Raw genomic sequence first — 21566 nt, 5'->3', positions numbered from 1 at the left:
GCCCTCACAGCAATGAAGACCCCTGCACAGCCAAAAATAAATAATTTTTTAAAGTTTTTTAAAAAACTAATTAATTTATTTTAATTGGAGGCTAATTACTTTACAATACTGTGGTGGTTTTTGCCATACATTGACATGAATCGGCCATGGGTGTACACGTGTCCCCCATCCTGAGCCCCCCCTCCCACCTGCCTCCCCACCCCATCCCTCAGGGTTGTCCCAGTGCACCGGCTTTGAGTGCCCTGTTTCATGCATCGGACTTGGGTTGGTGATCTGTTTCACATATGGTAATAGACATGTTTCAATGCTATTCTCTCAAATCATCCCACCCTCGCCTTCTCCCACAGAGTCCAAAAGCCTGTTCTTTATATCTGTGTCTCTTTTGCTGTCTTGCCTATAGGGTCATTGTTACCATCTTTCTAAATTCCTATTTTTTTAAGTTTTTTAAAAATTTAAGTTTTTTAAAAATTGATGTAAATGATCCCCAGACCAGCTTCAATCCAGCTCTGCCCCCCCCACTCTAGTTTTCTCCATTTCAGCTGATGGCAATACCATTCTTCCAATAATGTGGTTCCAAAACTATGACATCATGCTCAATCTGTCTCTTTCTTTTGTAGTTGTTTAGATTTTATTTCCTAATCATAAACTTAACTCTGGAATCCAGCTAGACTTGGAGGAGGGAAAGGCAAATAATGAAACTCAAGGAACTGCAGCAAAAGCCCAAAGATCATAGGCTGTCACCAGCAGATACAGGTGAGCAATGCTCTCCTGAGTCACGGAAGGAAAGGGCTGATGCTCAAGATGAAACACAGACAGCGATGGTGAGCCTCGTGCTGGTCTTGCCGTTCCTCGAACCAGAACCCTCCACTCCTGCCACACCATGTCATGCTCCCTTTGCACCTGCCGAAGACCACACACTTACCATCCAGCCACTCAGCCTTGGCAGCGCCGATGAGAAACCGGGAACCCGTTGTGTTAGGTACAGCATTTGCCCCAGACAAGATGCCAGGACCCGTGCTTCAGGGTGAAATTCTCATCGAATTTCTCCTGTAGTTGGACCCCACCAGTGCCGTGATAGTGTGAAAAGTCACCACCATGACACATAAATCCTGGAATTCTGTGAAAGCAGGACCCTCATAACCAAACCCTATCTCCCCAGTGCTCTGAGCATGCAAGATTTTTTTTTTTGCTGTCTTTGAAACTCTGCCTGCAAACAGCGTGAGAGAGATGCAGCCCAAGGGTTCACTGACGATGTGGAAGAACCACAGTGGGGTTGACCCTGACTAGACACGGCAGTGGGGGGCTCCCCACTGTGGTCCACAGGTGTCTCTGCTGGTGGTGCCTCTCACCACCCCCGGTAAACACCCCAGTCTGAGGCACCATCATGTCTCCCCTGGATTGTTACGATGGGCTCCTAACCCATCTCCCTACTTCTACCCTGGACCCAACTACAATTCATTAGAGGAGCCAGGATATTCACATTAAAATAAAAATTAGATTGTATCATTCTCTGCCTCAGCCTGGAGGAGATGGCAACTGGCTCCAGTATCCCTGTCTGGGAAATCCCATGGACAGAGGAGCCTGGTGGGCTACAGGCCATGGGGTCGCAGACTCGGACACAACTCAGTGACTGAACACACGCACTGCCTCAAACCCTCCGAGTGCTCGCTCCTTTAGTGTTAGTCGCTCAGCCGTGTCCAACTCTTTGCAACCCCATGGACTGTAGCCTGCCAGGCAACTCTGTTCATGGAATTTTCAACTCCTTCAGTTCAGTTCAGTTGTTCAGTCATGTCCAACTCTTTGCGACCCCATGAACCACAGCACGCCAGGCCTCCCTGTCCATCAGCAACTCCTGGAGTTTACCCAAACTCATGTCCATTGAGTCGGTGATGCCAGCTAACCTGCTCATCCTCTGTTGTCCCCTTCTCCTCCTGCCTTCAATCTTTCCCAACATCAGGGTCTTTTCAAATGAATCAGCTCTTCGGATCAGGTGGCCAAAATACTGGAGTTCCAGCTTCAACATCAGTCCTTCCAATGAACACCCAGGACTGATTTCCTTTAGGATGGACTGGTTGGATCTCCTTGCAGTCCAAGGGACTCTCAAGAGTCTTCTCCAACACCACAGTTCAAAAGCATCAATTCTTTGGGGCTCAGCTTTCTTCACAGTCCAACTCTCACATCCATACATGAACACTGGAAAAACCATAGCCTTGACTAGACGGACCTTTGTTGGCAAAGTAATGTCTCTGCTTTTTAATATGCTGTATAGGTTGATCATAACTTTCCTTCCAAGGGGTAAGCATCTTTTAATTTTATGGCTGCAGACACCATCTGCAGTGATTTTGGAGCCCAAAAAAACAAAGTCAGCCACTGTTTCCACTCTTTGCCCATCTATCTGCCATGAAGAGATGAGACTGGATGCCATGATCTTAGTTTTCTGAATGTTGAGCTTCAAGTCAACTTTTTCACTCTCCTCTTTCACTTTCATCAAGAGGCTCTTTAGTTCTTCACTTTCTGCCATAAGGGTGGTGTCATCTGCATATCTGAGGTTATTGATATTTCTCCCGGCAATCTTGATTCCAGCTTGTGCTTCATCCAGCCCAGCATTTCTCATGATGTACTCTGCATATAAGTTACCTCAGAATAAAAGCCAAAATGACCACCAAGGACATTCCTGCTCCGGCCCCCAACCTTGGTCCCGTCACACTCAGGCCTTGGCTCCTCCTTGCTCATTCTGCTCCAGTTACACTGACCCCTTCAGTGTCTTTTAAACCTGCCAGTCCCACTCCTGGCCTCAGTGAAAGTGAAGTGTCAGTCACTCAGTCATGTGCAACTGTTTGCGACCCCATGGCCCGTAGCCCACCAGGCTCCTCTGTCCGTGGACTTCTCCAGGCCAGAATACAGGAGTGGGTAGCCGTTCCTTTCTCCAGGGGATCTTTCCAACCCAGGGATTGAACCAAGGTCTCCTGCCTTGCAGGCAGTTTCTTTACCATCTGAGCCCTGGGAAGCCCACTCCTGCCTCAGGATCTTTGCAGATGCTCCGCCCTTGGCCTAGGATGGTCTTCCTCCCTATATTCCCATAGCGTGTCCCCTTTCTTCATGTCTCGATCATACTTGATCTTTCCTAATTTTGTTCTGTAGAACTCACCACCCTCCAATATTTACTTCTCTGTTTGTGTCTGTCCCCCTCACTAGAATGTCAACTCTACAAGGTCAGTGATTTTTTGGGGAACTTTGTATTCACCACTGTATCCCTAGAACCAAACGTGCCCCACAGAGGGTCCTCCATAAATGTTCACTTTATGGAATTCCCCGGTGATCCAGTGATTAGGACACCAAGCTTTCACTGCTCAGGGCTCGGGTTCAATTCCTGGTTGGGGAACTGAGATCCCACAAGCCGGGCAGGCAAAAACCAAAGTTCACATTAATGAATGAAAGGGATGCCTGAAGCCTGGGAAGGAGAAGAGACTTAGTCAAGGTCATGGCCATCCAGAATCAATGGCTTTTGGTCTTGGAAGGAACAAAGCATCGATTCCATAGCTCTGGCCCAAAGTCCTTCCCAGAGCCATGCCAGGCTCTGGGGCTAAAACCACAGTGAGCCCTCATCCCTGGGACTGACAGGGAATGCCCAGCCCCCAGGGGATGTCTGACTGACTCTGCCAGGAGGGCTTACACAAACCAAGCCAAGGCGGGGAATGGGGGCAGGGGATCCTCCGAAGAAGGAAACCTGAAGGCTGCAATGCTGGAGGGAGGTCTGCACTGGTGGAGGCAAGGCAAGGAGCCACCTCCCCACCCCTCCGGCTGCCTGCGTGCAGGCATTGGAGACCCACAGAGTCTCCACTGCTGGGCCCTCCAGGAGTGGGCAGGGAGGGAGGCCGGCAGTTTCCAAGCAGGAGAGCACAAGTTGAAGCCACTGTGGGTAATCCAGAGGACAATGGGCAGATTCCAGAAGCCCCAGGCTCCCTTCCATGGGTTTCCCAGGTGGCGCTAGTGGTCAAGAACCTGCCTGCCAATGCAGGAGTCACAGGAGACCCAGGTTCAGTTCCAGGGTAGGGAAGATCCCCTGGAGAAGGGCACGGCACCCCACTCCGGTATTCTTGCCTAAAGAATCCCATGGACAGAGGAGCTTGGCGGGCTATACAAATCCACAGGGTCGCAAAGCGTCTGAGGCAACTGAAGCTACTTGGCACGCACGCATGGTATGCGCCCTTCCCGTTGTTGGCACCAAACCAGCAGAGGGCGCCCTGGCATCACAAGGTCCAGGTTCCGCCACCTGCCGCCCTCTGGTGGCCACACTGGTCAGGGCGGGAAGGGAGCCCTGGATCTCCCCTGCCACTTCCAGGAGAGCGAGCGGTTCCAACTAAACAGGGGAATGTCCAAAGACAGGGAGCGGGGCCCCGGTGGCCCTGGGTCTGGCCTGGGCCCACCCTGGCCAGCAAGGCGAGGCCAGCGATGACCATGCCAGCCGCAGTGGGTATGCACTCGCTGTGGACTGGGCTCCAGCTCCTTCTTACCCACCCAGCCCAAGAGGTACTTCTGCTCCCACCGCCCCTTTACCAATGAGCAGGCTAAGGAGGTGACGCCAGATCACCTGATTCCGCCCCCCCAGGCTGCCCTCTCCTGTCTCTCCACCTGTTCATCCACAGATAGGGAACGCCTCCCCCCTCCCAGCCCTTTTAGGACACGCAAAGAGGCTCAGCCAGGAGTTAAAAAGTAAAAAGTGCAACACCAGCCAGCTTTTATTGAGAGCCTACTGTGTGCTAGGTCCTCCTCCCATCTCCCTGCACTTCCCACTGGCCAGGCAAGAGGGTGGCCGGTTAGACACAGCTGTGAAGCTGGGTAGGGAGCTGACAGCGAGGTAGAAGGGGGCAGAGGGGCCACTGCAGCCGGGTCCTCAGTGGGGGGCACGCCTCCTGGGTCTGCCCAGCTTGATGCTGAAGGATGGGGGGGTGGGGCCTCCCTTCCTCCCTCCACCCCAGGCCCTGAATCAGATTGGCAAGGAAGAGGGCCTATGAGCCCTGCCCTTGGGCTACATGGCCTTGGGGTAAGGGGACCCATCTCAGTGGTTTCTCCTGATGGAAGACAGGTCCAGAGGGCAGAGAGGCCATGCCCAAGGGGACAGCCAGGTCTCTACTGGGTCAGTGGTTCCTGGGGGTGGCTCTTGCTGTGCCCCCTGGACAGCTTTGGTCTGCTCCCGGGTGTGCCTCTGGAGTCACCGTCTAGCCCTGGTGGGACAGGAGAGGCGAGAGGAGTAGAAAAAGATTAGAGTTGGATAGAGAGAGATGGAGAGAGATGCAGACACAGAGACAGTCAGAGACAGAGATGGAGATGGGCTTAGAGAGAGAGCAGGTAGACAGAGAAAGGCAGACACAAAGATGCAAACAGAGACAAAGCCACAGAAAGAAAGAGAGGGGGAGAGGAGACAGCCGAGAAGGGGAATTGAGACCCAAACACAGAGTCAGCCATTGACGGGGAGAGAAGACCGAGGCCCCGCCCTCACCTAGAGCTCATCCCGGGGGTGGGGATGGAGGCTGTGCCCGCTGCTGCCCGCCAGGTCCAGGCGGGGGCCGCGCAGGGTCTTGTAGGAGCCGGTCCAGCTGATGAGGCGGCCACTGTCGTCATCCCAGGGCGAGGATGTCTCGGTGTCGCTGAGCCACTCGGCGTCCCCTGCGTAGTGTGTGGGGGCCGCGAGCAGGGGCCGGGCTGAGAAGGCCTGCAGGTCCCGCGGCCAGAAGTGTGCCTTGTACTGCTCACTGGGCGGGGGAAGGTGGGCTCAGGGGGGCTGGGGTGAACCGTCCCACCCCAGACCCACGCCAGCCTGGAGTCGGGCACCTCAGCCCCGAGGAACCTGACTGCCCTCCGCATCTAATCCTGAGGTGGCATTTCTCTTATCCCCATTTTCCAGATGGGGAAACTGAGGTGCAGAATAGGAAAATCGCTTGCCTGGAAACCACAGGGCATCACAGAATTCACACAGAGGTTGGTCTGATGCCAAGGCTAAGCTGGGCTCTTCCTTGGTGACTGGAAGTGGCTCAGCCTGCCAGCCTTGGTCTCCCCAGCTGCCCAATGAGGGGACTTACTACCTGCTGAGGTGGGCTCTGAGGACAGGCTGACCCTGCCCTGCCCTGCGACTCACTTGGGGTGCTGGTCAAACATGATGGGCAGGAACTCATCTACAGGCAGCATTCGGCGCAGCGGCTGGGAGGCCAGCAGCTTGCGGGCGCCCGCCAGGCTCAGGACGTACGCCAGCGTCCAGTAGGAGTAGCCGGCCACCACCAGGTTCGGCAGCCCCTCCACGACTGCCTCCTCCTCGGGGTTCACTTGCTTCCGGCCGAGGTAGCTACAGGTGACACCAGGGGTCCAGGAGTCACTGTTGATGTCCCAGGGCCCTCACTGTCCCCAACTCCATCTACAGAGCCAAGCCCGGGGTTGTGGGGGGCTGGCCAGGGCTCCCTGAAGGAGAAGGCAGTCCCCAGGAGGTCCACCCCTCTCCCTGGCCCCTGGGGGCCCAGGCTGCCTACATCAGGTCCCAAGGAAGTTTCTCCACCTCCACCTCCTCCATCAGCCGCTCCAGCCGCCCCTTGAAATTGCTCTCAAAGCGCACGTCGTCCTCAAATACCACGACCCGGGTCAGGCCCCGGGCGACAACCTGAGGCACAAGGTGGGTGTGGGAGGGTGGCTCTTTAGACCCGGGCTGTCGTCCCCTTCCACCTGGCTGACACTGACAAACACTCCTGGCTTCGGTTACAGGCCAAGTGCTCGGCCCTGGCTATGTCGCTCAGCTGCTCCAAAGCCTACTGGGGCTTCCCATGGCCTGGGGATCGAAACCCCAACACGGGGCTCTAGTAATCAAGGGCCTCCAGGCTCCCAGTCTTGCCCTCCAAGCAGATCAGGAGAGAAATCAGAACCCTTGCTGCAGTCACTGAGTATGGCCTCATCTCAGGGGCCCCAGGGCTCGTCTCCAGGGACCCTCGGGAGGCAGGAGGGAGATGGAGACATCGGGAAGTGACCCCACGGTAGTCCAAGGACACCCAGCCCGAACGTGGCCGAGCTGGGGTCTGAGCCTGCATCTGCTGGGTTACAGAGCCAGGATCCTCACTTCCGCCTCCTCAAGGAAGTGAGGCTGGGCTGGGGTCGGGCAGAGACCCTAGCTCCTAACACCCTGAGAAGAAATACTTTCTGTAACGTTTGGAGGTATGAGAAGAGTATGAAATCGGCTCAATAAATGGGGACCTTTTGATCTATTCAGAGGCAGCATTCAGTTCAGAAAATCAGAAACAGAAGCTCACACGCAACGCATTTTGGCAACAGTAGAAAATGAAAACAAGGAGGGTGTCTATGCTTCACCTCCTGGAGGGGGCGCCCCTTTGAGGGCCCCATCCCCGGTCCTCTCGGGCCAAGTCCAGGCAGTGACCTCTCCCGGGCACTCACACCCCAGCCCCGGGCCGGGGCTGCCTGGCCAAGTCTTGGGCCTTTCTTCTCACACACAACACCCTCCACCCCTTCAGCCCCAGGGGTCTGGGCCTGCACCGTCTTCCTCTGCTGAGAAGGCTCCTCTCCCAGCCCATCGCCAGTGAGGCCCACGCTGACCCCACCGGAGGCCAGGAGGCCAGGCCTGTCCACACCCTCGCACAGCCGGTACCTCCCTGGATCAGGGTAAACTGAGTTCTTTCTCCATTTCTGCGCCCTGCTCTGGTCCCTCTGCCCCAGGAGGGCGCGGCTGTATTCTTCGCGTTCACCTCTGTGTTCTCGGAGCGGAGGCTGTCCCAGCACACAGCCGGTGCTCAGTACATACCGCGGGGTGAACACAGTAAGGGTCGCACCCACAGGAGGCTGACAGCTGCTGCCCGGGTCCTCATGGGTGTGCTCCGTCACCCACCAGTCACATGAGTGCTGGCATGGAGTCGTGAGTGGCGAGGGGGTGCCCTGCTTTCCCCAAGGGCGTGGGCCGAGGGGGCAGGGTCCTCACCTCCTCCCAGATGGAGTAGTGGCTGAGGAAGCAGCCCACCTCGCCCTTGGTCAGCGTGCGGCCCGAGTAGGGGTCCTGGTAGCCAGGGAGCAGGTCCACGCCGAGGGTCCTCATGACACTGCTGTTGAGCATCCTGAGGGAGACGGTGTCACGGGGTCAGGGGTGCCCGTCAGAGACCCACCCAGGGCCGCCTGCACTGGGCAAATTGGGGACCGTCACACTGGAGTCTGGTTTGAAGGAGGTGGCGGTGGTGGTGGCTTAGTTGCTAAGTTATGTACCACTCGTGGCGACCCTATGGACTGTAACCTGCCAGGCTCCTCTGTCCATCGGATTTCCCAGGCAAGAAAACTGGAGTGGTTGCCGTTTCCTTCTCCAGGGCATCTTCCCGACCAGGAACTGAACCCAAGACTCCTGCACTGCAAGCGGTCTCCTGTATTGCAGGCGGACTCTTTACTGCTGAACTACCAGGGATTCCCAGTAGAGAGGGAGGAGGCCTGATTACTGCTCCATGTGGCCTGAAGTCATCATGACTGGACCAGGGGGCTGGAGCTGCCTCGGGCGGGGTGGGTAATCCTAAGGGGAGCCAGACAGTCTGAGGAGGAGACACCCAGGATGCAGGGCAGATACTTCTCAGGCAGGGGCCCGAGCAAAGGCTGGACATCCTGCGGTCCACCAGGCTGGGGCACATGCAGCCAAGAGCAGTGGACAAGGGGGCCGTGTGAACCCTGGCTCTGGGGGAACGTGCGTGGCCTGCTCCCGCACCCCTCCCATCAGGGATCTAGGCTCAGGAGGGAAAAGAAGAGCCCTGATAATCAGAATGAAGACGCCATTAACCTTTGGGATACTTACTGTGTGTCAGGCCCTGGAGAAATCTTCACTAAACCCTTATAAACCCCTAAGAGGAAGGCAGCTACTCGCCATTTCCGCAGCAGGGCTGAGAGATGGGAGGACTTGCCGGAGGCCACACAGCTGGTGACCAGGCTCAGGAGCTTCAGACCCCGGGCCTTAACCACTGCACCCTCCTCCCCCGGGTGGGCTGAGGAAGGGCCCCTTCTGTCTATTCTGGGCTGAGGAAGGGTCCCTTCTGTCTATTCTGTCCCATTCTGTCTGCCCTGGGCTCCCCGAAACACAATGACGCAGGCCCTCTTTGAATACTCCTTGGAACAGGAAACTCGCTCGACACATCATCTGCTTTTCCCACCCTCAGGGAGCCCCAATGGGCCACCCTGGGCCCCTTGCACTGCACAGGGCCCTGTCCCCGTCCCGGAAGCCTCACCGGCCGTCCACGGCGTCCACCACCCGCCCAGAGATCTCCATCTCCCACAGCGAAGTCAGCATGCGCTCTCGGCGGTTGGGCCGGCGGGCCAGGCTGATGACAAACACCTGGAGGAGGCAGGGGGGCAGGAGGGGCAGGGGGGAGGCTGCAGGTGGAGGGGAGAGCCTGCCTCCTGACCCCGGTCCTGCAGGCCGAGAGGACTCACCTCATCAAACCCCATCTTGCTGGGCCTCTTTGGGGGCCGGGACACATGAGCCGAGGCCCACATGGGGGGCCCATCCACTGCAGAGGAAAGCCCGCTGTCACGAGTCCCCACTGGCTCAAGTCAGCGGCACCCTGGAGTCCAAGGCCCCCCTCATTCCTGCCCCACTGGCAGGATGCCCAGCAGATCACAGACTCCACCTGCCTCCACTGTTCAGAGGGGCAGACTGAGGCTCAGCAAGGAAAGCGACTTGCCTGGAGTCAGGGAATGATATGAAGGGGAAGTTGACTCCAGCTCCGATTCCTGCCCAGCCAGGTCTGGGGCCAAGGAGAAGGGGCCCATGGGAGGGGCGGGGAGTGATGGGGAGGAGGGACAACACCAGCTGGCAGCCTCACCCAGCGCTTCCAGGATCAGGTGGATGAAGTTGACTCTCTCGTCCTCCAGCCCCTGGTGGGATTGCACAGGCACGTTCAGGTACCCATAACGCTGCTCGTTGCACACGTGGACTGAGACCCCTGTGGAGAGAGACCGAGTGAGTGCTGGCCTGCAGGGCGGGGATCTCAGAGCCCAGACGGCAGGTGTGAGTCCCAGTCCTACCGGTACCACCATAGGAATCCTCTCTGGGACCCCATGTCCCCATCTGTGGGGCTGGAGGGAGATAGGGCTTGGCTCAAACAACATCTCAGGGACCTTTCTGCCGAGATGGTATATATTCATTCAACAGATGTCTCCAGGGCACCAGCTGGGGGCAGGGGCGAGAGTAGTGAGCAAGACAGACCGTCCCTGCCCTCAGAGGATTAAAGTGAGGAAGAAGCAGGCAAACTCCCACCTGGCTATGGCCACCTGATGCCACGGGGCCTTGCTCCACCCTCTAAATCTGCCCATCCCCCTCACCCAATCCAGCACCATCACCTCTGGCCCAGACCCCTACACTTAACCCCTCCCCATCTCCGGCCCCTGCCGCGCTGTCCTCCACCTGGCAACCAGAGTGGCCTTTTTTTTTTAAATTCCTTCAGTGTTTGTCATCTTTATTATAATCATTTATTTAGCCTTTGTCTTCTACAGACTGTGAATCCTCCAGGGCAGCTCAGTCAGTCCAGTTCAGTCACTCGGTCGTGTCCGACTCTTTGCGACCCCGTGGACTGCAGCACGCCAGGCCTCCCTGTCCATCCCGGAGCTCGCTCAAAGCACGGTGTCTACTGAAAAGTGAACTCCAGGCCCAGCACTGAGTAAACAGCCCGGCGGAGTGCAGGGGTTGGAAGCGTGACTGAAGGAGACAAAACCCCCGTTCACAGGACTTCCTTAGTCGTCCAGCGGTTGGGAATCCACCCTCCGGTGCAGGGGATGCAGGTTTGATCCCTGGCTGGGGAGCTAGGTCCCAAGTGCCGCGGGGCAACTAAGCCCAAACGCCACAACAAAAGATCCCGTAAGCCACAACGAAGACCCGATGCAGCCGAATAAGTAAATAAACAATATGACGCAAAAAAAAAATTGATATCTGCATATAAATAAAAAACTTTACAAAATCATTCACTAAATTCCTTTGAACCAGTAAATTCCTTTGAATCAGTAAACAGCGGCTGATACTCAAGTAGCGGTAAACAAATAAAGTTGCTCAGTCATGTCCGACTCTTTTCCACCCCAAGAACTATACAGTCCCTGGAATTCCCCAGGCCAGAATACTGGAGTGAGTAGCCGTTCCCTTCTACAGGGGGTCTTCCCAACCCAGGGCTCGAACCCAGGTCTCCCACATTGCAGGCAGATTCTTTTTTTTTTTTTTGATAGTGGAGTGCAGTTTATTACACCGGCGGGCCCAAGGCAGAGTCTCCTCTTAGCCAAGGACCCCGACCAGCATTTGTGAAAATCTTTTATACCCCATGTGTACGTGTCCAAACCCACCAGCCCAAATCCCTTGAGGCTTACAAAGGAAGGGTAAATACAATCACAATAACCCCATCATTCACGTGTTATGTGTTCAAACAGTTAATAATCAATAAGCCCACGGTTATATTCCAACCAGTTAATAACGGATAAGCTGCAGGCAGATTCTTTACCAGCTGAGGCACACATAGAGGTAGGAATGAAGAAATAAGGAAATAGGGAGTTCCCTGGTGGCCTGGTGGTGAGGGTTCTGTGCTTTCACTGTCGTGGCCCGGGTTTAGTCCCTGGTTGAGGAAGTGAGATCTCAAGAGCTGTCCAGTGTGGCAAAAAAAAGAAAATATCTGTGCTTCTTCTCATTTTCCGTCCATGTATTTGCTTCACCTTCACTCACGTCTTGCACTTGATAAGATCTTTTCTCTTCCTGCACGTCTGCACGGTAGACGTCACCTCACGGTGCACAAAATAATGATGACGACACCCTTCTCCCTGGCCACTCCTCACACGCTGCTTGCCCAGGTACAACATTTCCTGATTGAATCATCACTTCTAATTCACCTTGACCATGAGCAAAGTTCTGCACCCACCGGACAGCCTTCATGTTCTCACCACCCATGAGTGCACACCGTGAACTACATTCTCTGCCGCCTTCTCAAGGTCCTTATGCCAACAGCAGCATCTCTGTCTTGCTCTCAACTTCAGTTCTTCCTAGGACTGCGGTTTATCTGATCCAAATCCAAACATTTCTTTTTTTTTTGGCCATGCTGCATGGCTTGCGGGATCTTAATTCCCTGACGAGAGCTTGAACCTGTGCCTTCGGCAGTGAAAGCACAGAGTCCTAACCACTGGACCACCAGGGAATTCCGCAAACCCAAATACTTCCTTGTAACTTTCATCTTAAAATTAATTATGCACAGCAGAATGATTTTTTTTCAGTGTTCAAGTCCAACTGGATGATTCTCTGATGGCTACCTGACACCCACAGGCTAACGGCCAGACCCTTGCCCATCAAGTCCCCACAAGCTGGCCTCCACCCACCTTTCCTGCCTCAGCCTGCACTACGCCCCCTCTTTGTGTACCGCGCTCTAGCCGCCTGCCTTCTTGTGTCCGCAGCCACCACAGGGCCTTTGCATCTGCTGGTCCTGTTGCTTGAAATGCTCTGTCTTGCTCTGTTTGCCTTGTTAATGCCTGCCCATACTTTAGGTCTCAGTCCCAGTGATTACATCCTCCAGGAAGCCTTCCCTGGAGACCAGGTCAACTCTAGTCTAAGCTCCCAGAACACCTATAATCAAGAAGCTCTTCTTCCTGTCATTGTGATTGACACTGATTTGTGTGATCCTTTGGTTGACTGGACTGGAGGATCCAGGAAGTCAAGGACCACCTGATTTTATTCACCACTGTCTCCCTGGTGCCTAGCACCTGATGCATGCATGTTAAGTTGCTTTAGTCATGTCCAACTCTTAACACCCCTGTGGACTTTAGCCCGCCAGGCTCTTCTGTCCATGGGATTCTCCAGGCAAGAATACTGGAGTGGGTTGCCATGCCCTCCTCCAGGGGATCTTCCCGACTCGGGGATCGAATCTGTGTGTCACGTCTCCTGCATTGGCAGGTGGGTTCTTTACCACTAGTGCCACCTAGGAAGCCCTTGGCACTGGTAGGTGTCCCATAAATATGTGCTTAATGAAGGAATACATGAAAGTGCCATGGTGGGCACAGCCAGAAGGACATCTAACCTACTGGGGCAGTGGGCCCAAGAAAGCCTACGATCCAAAGGACAATTAGGAATTAGCAAGATAAACTGTGGAGTGGGGAAGGGCAGGCAGAGCAGAGGGAACAGCATGTGCAAAGGCCCAGAGACCTCGAAAAAAGGCTCAAGAAGAGCTGACCTTACCAGCTGCCTGACAGGCGTAGGCGAAGACGATGATGTCGTCGAAGGGCCAGGTATAGTTGGGGTGAGGCGGGTAGAAGGCCAGCTGGGCTGTCCCCTCAGCCCGCAGGGATACCAGGAAGGTGGAGTGCACCATGGGGACGCGGAAGCAGCCCCGGCGCTGGCGGTTCTTGGTAGGGAAGTAGTCGGCCGTGCGGCGGTAGTAGCCCTGGGGAAGGGGTAGCCCCAGGCTGTGAGAGGGCGCCCCTCCATCCCCAGGACACTGCTCCCCAGCCGGGGCTTTCTGCCCTCCACGTCCCTCCTCCCAGACCTCAAGGTTCCCGAGGCCCGTGTCCCCGGCCGTACCTGGGGGGTGATCCCACACCAGAAATTGGAGTAATAGGTCTGAGAGTCCAGCATCGGGGCCACCACAGGCAGCCCCTGCTCGATCAGAAGCTGCAGCGTCTGATTGTTGGTCAGAATGTTGTCTGTGTCTGCAAACTGTGGGGATGGGGATGTCACAGGCCCCAGCCTTGTCTGGGCAGCAGCCTCCCAAGGACTGACTGAGTGGGATCCCTCCAGATATCCAGGGACCCAGGATATCTCCCACAATCCAATGGGGTTCCCTCAGAGAGCTCTAACCTATAAACCAAGAGATTTGTTTCTAGACCAAGGATTTAGTCTGGAGCACTGGCTCGGGGACTAGGTCCAGAGATTATGCCTGAGTTGCTGATCTAAGAACTTTATCTGAAGCCTTAGGAAGGAAATTCAAAGACCTACTCTGATCTCCTCTGGGCAGGGGAGCCTGGCGTGCTGCAATCCATGGGGTCACAAAGAGTCAGGCATGACTTAGCCTTAGCAGACTGAACAACAACAAAAACAACCCTGATCTCCAGTCCAGGGAACTAGGCTCAGTTTATACTCTGGACTCTAGCCCAGGGATCGAGTCTCAATATACACCTTGAGCCCTGTCTCAGGGATCCAGGCTTAGGATAGAGTCTGAGCTCAAGCAAAGGGATCCCAGCTCGATACTTGATCTGGGTTTTGATCCAGGTTGCTAGCTGAAGGGTCCAGCCTATAGATGGTTAAATAGCACCCAGATTTCTGTTAAAGACAGGTGCCACCACCTGTGGGGAGCCCGATCGTAGGTCAGGCTTTCTTACCAGGATATAGTCTGCTCCCCAGTCCCTGGCAAAGGTCAAGGCTTCCTGTTTCAGCTCCATCAGGAATTGATGCCTTTCTTTGGTCCAGTGCTTAGGGCCCTCTTCATCTGGGTAGGATCTGAGGTGGTAAAGAGATGAGATGCTCCATGGGTAGGTGCATGTGGTCAGAGCCCTAGCCTGGAGGCTGTGACTCAAAGCTGTCCCTTTCCCTCTCTGGGCTACACCCATCTCTGTTGCCCATCTTCCCCAGAACCCTGGCCCTCAGGCCACACCTGGGCTCCCCCTCAGGCCTCCAGACCACAGCTGCATAATCATGGCCCACAGCAGCCAGCCACTCCCGTAGCATCTCTGTAGTATTGTCCACATTGTGGTCCGTGGCACACCTGGGGAGACAGGAGGAAGAAGGGTGGGGGGGGTGGCACAGCCACTAAAGGACCAAACCCTGAGGCAGCCTTGACCCCTGGAGCACCATCCCCTGCAGGACTGGCCTCTCCTGGAAGCAGAGGAGGTAGGTGTGCTACAGAGGAAGGCGGACAGCCAGGCCCCAATCATAGGTCTGTGTTCCACTGTGTGACCCCAGGCAGCTCCAGACCCTCTCTGGACTCACTTTCTCCCTCTGTAACTAAAAGCCGTCCTGGCATGTTCAGAGGCTGAGATGACAGAACTCAAATGCATTTTCTTTCTTTATTTTTTTGGACAGGCAACTAGGATTTATTGGTGGCCATGAATAAGGAGGGGACAGCGCCAAGGCTCTCATGAGTGCAAGACCTGCCATTTGTCCAGAGGGAGGGATGTATTTGACCCCAGAGCCATCGGGGATGAGCTGCTTTTCTGCCACAATGTTTTCAAATTCACCAGCCTTAAACTTAGTAAATCCCCAGTTCTTGGAGATGTGGATCGACTGGCGGCCAGGGAACTTGAACTTGGCCCTAGGGAGGGCCTCAGTCACATGTTCCTTGTTCGGAAGCTTGGTACAGATGGACATTACTACTTGGTCAGTGTGGACCCTGGCCACTGTGTCGTGGGGCTTTCTGCCACACTTACCAGTCTGAAGCCTAGATTTGGGGACAGCACGCCAGTCACGAATGTCCACTGGAAAGGGCTGTCTCCAGGGCTCCTTAGGGCAACCTGGACGGGCAACAGGCCGCATACGCTCCCCAGGGGGGCTGTCTGCATCCACTCAAATGCATTTTGAAAGATGAGAAGGACCTCAACTTTGAGGAACACCCCCGCCATATTCCCTGGTTTTCTTCCTTGCCTGCTGTGTGACCTCAGGTTAGTCCCCTCCCCTCTCTGAATCAGGACTGGACAGAGGAGCTGCTGCTTCCCTCCACCAGGAAGTTGTAATAAGGACCAAACCACACCCTGAGCATCCCTGGGAAGACCTGATGGGCCTGAGCTCCAAGGTCACCAGGCACAGCCTCTCCGAAGGGGCTCTCACGACAGAGGGGGGTGAGGGGGCGTTAGCCAAGAGCCCAGGCTTTCGGTGATGCTGCCCCTTTAAGCCAAGTCTCCAGAACTGAAGACTAACTACGTGTCAAGTCTTTTGGGGGTGGGAACTAACTAAACTCCCAGACTGGTAATTGTGGGCGGCCTCCCCAGGCCACAGCTCCACCCCCAGCCCAACTCGGGTGAGTTGGGGAGAGTAGTTTGGTCATTTCTCTCAGTTTATCCCCAACTTCAGCTTGGGACTCCTCCCTGTTCTGGCTTCCACAGACTGTGGCCTCTGATTCCAGGGCCCTGTAGGGACACCTAGGGGGAGAGACGAAGGGGCTTTGTCCTTGGCCGGCAGGACCCAGCCCTCTTCTGAGAGAGGCTGGAACCAGCCCTGGGGAAGGGGGAGCTGGTGTGACCCCCCCACCACCACAGAGCAGCATGGAGCCCAGGACTGACAACACCCCTACGGGCTCCCCAGGAACTCCCAGGCCTGCTGAACTCTGCCACATCGGGCCCCAGGGGACGCCAGCTGCTCCCGTTGGCCCCACTCTGTCAGGCCAACCACAGGTCCCACGGCTTAAGTTTCAGCTCTGGTGGGCTGGAGCAAGAGGGGTTGGGCCCAACTTACACCTAGAGGAGGTCCCGAAGGAGGAGCAGGGGCCAGAATGAGGGATGGGTGTCCCTGTGCCAACCCAAGGCCTCCAAGGTCAGTCTGCAGGTACAAGGGGACAAGGGGACCCGCCAGGGGGCTCGGGTTGCTGGAGGGCCTGTCTGCGAGGGGAGGGGCCTGTCTGGGTGGTGTCTGGGCAGGGAGCAGATGGGGCCAGCTGGAGCCCGGGCTGTCGGTGGGGCTGGGGCGGGGGGTAGATGCCCAGTGGGTGCCAAAGCCCGGGTCTATCTCACCAGAGGGCCAGCCTGGCCCGGGGGTAGTCCAGCCGCTCCAGCGCGCCCAGGTAGTGAGGCAGTGAGTGCTCGGCATTGCGGGCCAGGATGGCAAGGACCACGGTGGGCAGCGGCGGCTCCGCGGCTCCCGCAGCCTCAAGCCGCGGCCCCAGCAGGAGCAGCAGCTGGAGCAGCGGGGCGGCGGGGGCAGCGCGCATGGCGGGCGCTCGGGCGGCGGCGGCGGCGGCCCCCGGGGCTCCCGGCCGCGCCGAGGGGAGTGGGCGGTGCCGCCGGGCCCGGGGCGGGGCCTGGGCCCGGGGCGGGGCCGAGGCGGGCCCGGAGTGGGGTGGGGGGATGTACCACCCCCTCCCAAGAAGGCTCCCACTCCCCTCCCCATCCCTATCCATAGATTCTCAGATGTCCTCTCCTCGGCCCGGGGCATCGCAGGACCAGGGCCCGGACACCCACCCCAGACGCGATCCGGGAGCAGCCTCTTCCCGGCTGGAGGGTCGTGGGGCGACGGCTTCCGAGCCGCCGCGGCGTCTCAGAATAACTCGACTACGACTCCCCCCCGGGGCGTGCAATCCCCGGAATCCGGCTTCACGGAGCGCCCAACTCCCCTGAATCCGGACTGCCTGGCCATCCCTCCGACCCTCGGACTTGAGCTGCGTGCGGACCCGGCGACACCGCCACAGCCCTTTCCCAGGTTCCCGGGCTCCCGGCTCCTCCGCCGCCCCGTCCCCGGGCGCCCTCTGGCGGGCCCAGACGGAACTTCGCAGAGCCAGACCCGCTAAGGGGTGCGGGGAGCGGGAGGTGGGGTTCCCCTGACCTGCGAGCGCCATCCCGCCGCGGTCCGAGCCTGGCGTCTCCCGCGCGTCATCGTCCTCCTCCGTCGCCAGCACCAGCACCGCTCCGAGCCTTTAGGAGAGCAAAGCCTACTCTTAGACTGAGTATAGAACAAGGGGCACCACACAGCCCCTCACAGACCCCCACCTCCAAAGCAGGGTGACTCCAGTGTCTGGTCAGAGTCGGAGTCCTGAGGCCCCTGCTGGGTATCCAGCCTCTCTTAGGGAAGAGGAGGGCCCTGGAGGCACCAGTGGTGGGGCCTGCCGGTAGGTCACTTTTCTCCTGAGCCTCAGGTCCTCCTGGGTAGAATTGGGCTGTAACAGCGCCCATCTAGCAAGGATTCCTTGAGAGCGTGAATGCACTTGAATTCTATGCATGGAGCCTGGCAGGGGAGAATTCCTGGGGCTGGAAGCCAGGACTGGAGAAGCCAGACTCTCCTTCCATTCAGCCCCTCACCCCGGTGGCCCTACAATGGAAGGCCTGAGGTCCCTCCCCCAAAACATCAAGGGGAAATGAGTCCCTCCCCTTGCAGGGTTGCTTCTTTCTATCCCCCACCCCTAACTGGCTTAGAAGTGAAGTGAAGTGGAAGTTGCTCAGTTGTGTCTGACTCTGCGACCCCATGGACTGTAGTCCATGGAATTCTTTGTGACCCCATGGACTATACAGTCCATGGAATTCTGCAGGCCAGAATACTGGAGTGAGTAGCCTTTCCCTTCTCCAGGGGATCTTCCCAACCCAGGGATCGAACCCAGGTCTCCCGCATTGCGGGTGGATTCTTTACCAGCTGAGCCACAAGGGAAGCCCACCCCCAAACCAAGCTGCAAAGCATGTGGAATCTTAGTTCCCCAGCCAGGGACTGAACCCACACTGCCCCCTGCATTGGAAGCAAGGAGCCAACCACTGGACTGCCAGGGGAAGTCCCGAGGATACTCTCTTGTAAAGCAAAGCAGCGTCCCTCACTTCACCCATCCCAGGGTTATCCCAGAGCTTCTGCCCATGCTATTAGTCATGGGGGCTTCCAGATTCTTCCCTCACCTCAAGTCGTCCTTCTTCTCCCAATGCACTGACCCTTCCCACCTTCACCTCTCTGCCTCCCCAGCCCACGCAGTGGTCCAGCCAGTTGCTGACTCCCTTGCCCCAGGTTTCCCCCATCACTCCTGCCTGGAAAAACCCTATAGCCATCTTCCTTTGGGGCACACTCCGGATCTCCACTCCCCACTGGCCTTGCACTGAGCCCAACAATTCGGTTTCCCTGGGCTCCTGCCCTCCCTCCCGCCTCCCCACCCCGCCCAGTGGTATTTCACCAGCTTGATCTTCTGACGCCCTCACTCTCCTCTCCCTACCCCAGTGAACATCTCCCTGCCCTTCCTGGAGAAAAGAGAAGCCATCACCTTGGACTTCCCTGGTGGTCCAGTGGTTACCAGTCTGCCTTCCAACACAGGGGACCTGGGCTTGATTCCTGGTGGGGGGACTAGGATCCCACATGCCTCCAGGCCAAACTAGGTTTACAAAGAAAACTAGCCACAACAAAGAGCCTGCGTGTCTGGTGTCTGTCGCAGCTAAGGCCCCAGGCAGCCAAATAAATATTTTTTGGAGTGAGGGGGGCCTCCATGGTAGCTCCGTGGTAAAGAATCCTCCTGCCGATGCGTGAGTCACAGGTTGGATCCCTGATCCGGGAAGATCCCACATGCCACAGAGCAACTAAGCCTGTGCCCCACAGCTGTGGAGTCTGTGCTCCAGAGCCTGGGAGCCACAACTACCGAGCCCAGAAGCTGCAACTCCTGAAGCCCGCACGCCCTAGAGCCCCTGCTCTGCAACAAGAGAAGCCACCGCAATGAGAAGCCTGCACACCGCAACTAGAGAGGCACCCCTGCTCACTGCAATGACAGAAAAAGTCCGCGCAGCAAAATAATTTTGGTGACCCAAAATAATATATATTTTTTTTAATAAAAGAGAGAGAAGCCATCACCTGTGAACTCTCATTTCCAGCTTCCAAACCTTCCACCCCCTGCCACCAAACCCGTCTCTTCTATCACCACCTGTTATCGTGGAAGAGCACCCCTTTCTCATAACAGAACCATCCTTGGACTTCAGAAAAACAGCCATCCCTTTGCCCTTCCTGGATCACCAACACCCCTCTCTTCTGGATCCTTCCTTCAACATTCCAAAGGACTTAAAGCTCCCCCAACTTAAAATATGAAATACAGTTAGCTGCCTGCTGGCCCCCAGCGGCAGCCCTATCTGTCTCCTTCCCTCCAAACCTCTGGAAAGGGGGATGTGACCTATGCTTTGCTTCTGGTCTCACTTCCCCACCTTCATTCCCTGCCTGACACACACCAAGGCCTCTCCAGCCAAACTGCTCCTGCCAAGACCTGCATTCCTCCTGGCCCCTCCCGGAGTGGAATTCCTCCTCATACAGGAGAGCTCCCTCCGACACCTGACCTCATACACCACTCCTTCTTTCTGCAAAACTGACATGTGTTTCCACTTCCCACCTGGACCCATCTGTCTAAAATAGAACCCCAGTCTTTCCTCCAAACTGGCTCCCACTCCAGTGGCCTCCCTCCAACTTGGGGACCTAACGATAAGTGCCTCTCTCTCCGCCCACTCCACACTCTCGCTGTGGCCAGACCACCTCAGTGTCTCCTGCATGTGGGCACACGTGTGGCTCAGAGCGTCAGCACCACTCCCCCGGGCCACTGCACCTCCCAGCACTCACACCCCTACCCCAGGCTTTCTACCTGGAAACCGTTCTGCACTGAGCAGTCCTTTCTTTTTCTTTTTTTAAAATTTGGCCACACCGCACAGCATGAGAGGCTTCCCTCGCGGCTCAGACAGTAAAGAGTCTACCTGCAATGCAGGAGAGCCAGGTTCCATCCCTGGGTCGGGAAGATTCCCTGGAGAAGACAATGGCAACCCACTCCAGTATAATTGTTTGGTATAATCCCATTGACAGAAGAGCCTGGTGGGCACAGTCCATGGGGTCGCAAAGAGTCAGACATGACTGAGTGACTTCACATGAGGGATCTTAGTTCCTCAGCCAAGGATGGAACCTGGGCCCCTCGCTCTGCAGTGAAAGAGTCAAGTCCTAACCCCTGGACCACCAGGGAATTCCCTCAGTAGTCCTTTCTAAACGACATGATGTTGCACCCATTGGGGGCGGCCACTGCCCTCAGCATAGAGCTCAGATTCCTCTAGGAACAAGGAGATCCTTCATGGCCTGCCTGATGCTTCTCCATCTTCTCTGACTTCCTCTTCCCTATCTCCTGCCCCAGCCAAACTGGACTATGTACAGTTTCCAGAACATTCCATGCTTTAAGACTTTCCCATGTCCTTTTTTTAAAAAAATTCCTCAGCTTATACTGGTCTTTCTCTTTCTGGTCAACTCCTCCAGGCCCTCTGGAAAGCCTTCCCCAATGTCATGTTGGGGGACCTACCCCTGCATTGCATCCTATATAGTCCCATTCACTCAGCAAATATTTATCGAGCACATGGCATGTGCAGGTAGAATTCTAGGTACTGGGGATACAGAGGTTCGGTCTCTGTTCCTAGGGTGCTCACATTCTGATGAGGGAAGACAGACAGGAGACAAGCAAACTGACAAATGAATAAATAACTTCAGAGAACAGTAAATGCTATGAACGAAGTAAAACAAGTTAACGAGAACAGAGAGTATCTGAGGGTGGGAGGCAACATTGAATAGAGAGGTCAGTGAAGACGTTCTGGAGCCAGCCGGAGGAGGGAGCCAGCCAAGAGGAGATCTGGGAGACGTTGTTGCACATGGAGAAGGGGCTAAGGCCCTGTGGTGGGAACAAGCAAGGAGACCAGGGTAGTCGGTGCAAAGTGCAATAGGAAGACATTGGAGAGTGTAAGCAGAGGAGTAACATGGTTTGTCTTAAAAAGATCACTTTGGCTGCAGCTCAGAGGGTGGACTCTGGGGGCAAAGATGGAAGCCCAGGAAAGCATGTAACCAGGAGAGTTGATGATGGGCAGGACTGAGATGTACAATGGGTTAGATGTGAGAAATGGAGGGAGGAGTCAGGTGA

At 56.1% G+C, this 21566-nt stretch overlaps 1 protein-coding gene and 2 pseudogenes across 3 annotated transcripts; all 3 read right to left on the bottom strand.

Annotated features, from left to right (window-relative positions):
* Positions 1-796: 796 nt before the first annotated feature.
* LOC122442528 lies at positions 797-4460 on the bottom strand (annotated as a pseudogene).
* A 246-nt stretch (positions 4461-4706) lies between these two features.
* On the bottom strand, positions 4707-17561 carry CERCAM (cerebral endothelial cell adhesion molecule). Of its 3 annotated transcripts, none has more exons than XM_043469721.1 (13): positions 17143-17561; positions 14628-14738; positions 14356-14473; positions 13559-13693; positions 13217-13421; positions 9843-9962; positions 9451-9527; positions 9246-9352; positions 7970-8102; positions 6522-6649; positions 6137-6340; positions 5501-5753; positions 4707-5225 (listed from the first exon to the last, which is right to left on the bottom strand). In XM_043469721.1, the coding sequence occupies exons 1-12, from the start codon at positions 17514-17516 to the stop codon at positions 5501-5503; spliced, it is 1965 nt and encodes a 654-aa protein (XP_043325656.1). In that variant the 5' UTR covers positions 17517-17561; the 3' UTR covers positions 4707-5225. The 3 variants fall into 3 exon arrangements, with proteins under 3 accessions (XP_043325656.1, XP_043325657.1, XP_043325658.1); XM_043469722.1 differs by lacking the exon at positions 17143-17561 and adding an exon at positions 16696-16956; XM_043469723.1 differs by lacking the exon at positions 17143-17561 and adding an exon at positions 15400-16379.
* LOC122442776 lies at positions 15456-15551 on the bottom strand (annotated as a pseudogene).
* Positions 17562-21566: the final 4005 nt, after the last annotated feature.

The sequence above is a fragment of the Cervus canadensis genome, chromosome 5 (genome assembly GCF_019320065.1).
Source record: "Cervus canadensis isolate Bull #8, Minnesota chromosome 5, ASM1932006v1, whole genome shotgun sequence".
Classification (NCBI taxonomy): domain Eukaryota; kingdom Metazoa; phylum Chordata; class Mammalia; order Artiodactyla; family Cervidae; genus Cervus; species Cervus canadensis.
The sequence above is the reverse complement of the archived record's forward strand: the minus strand, read 5'-3'. Positions and strand labels throughout refer to the sequence as shown.

Excerpts from the sequence above, each read along its gene's own strand:
- CERCAM (XM_043469721.1), bottom strand. The coding sequence starts at position 17,516 with ATGGCGCTCGCAGGTCAGGGGAACCCCACCTCCCGCTCCCCGCACCCC. Across the intron at positions 8,103-9,245 it reads GTGGACGCCGTGGACGGCCG|GATGCTCAACAGCAGTGTCA; the intron begins GTGAGGCTTCCG and ends CGTCTCCCTCAG. Across the intron at positions 5,754-6,136 it reads ATGTTTGACCAGCACCCCAA|TGAGCAGTACAAGGCACACT; the intron begins GTGAGTCGCAGG and ends TCCCCCGCCCAG.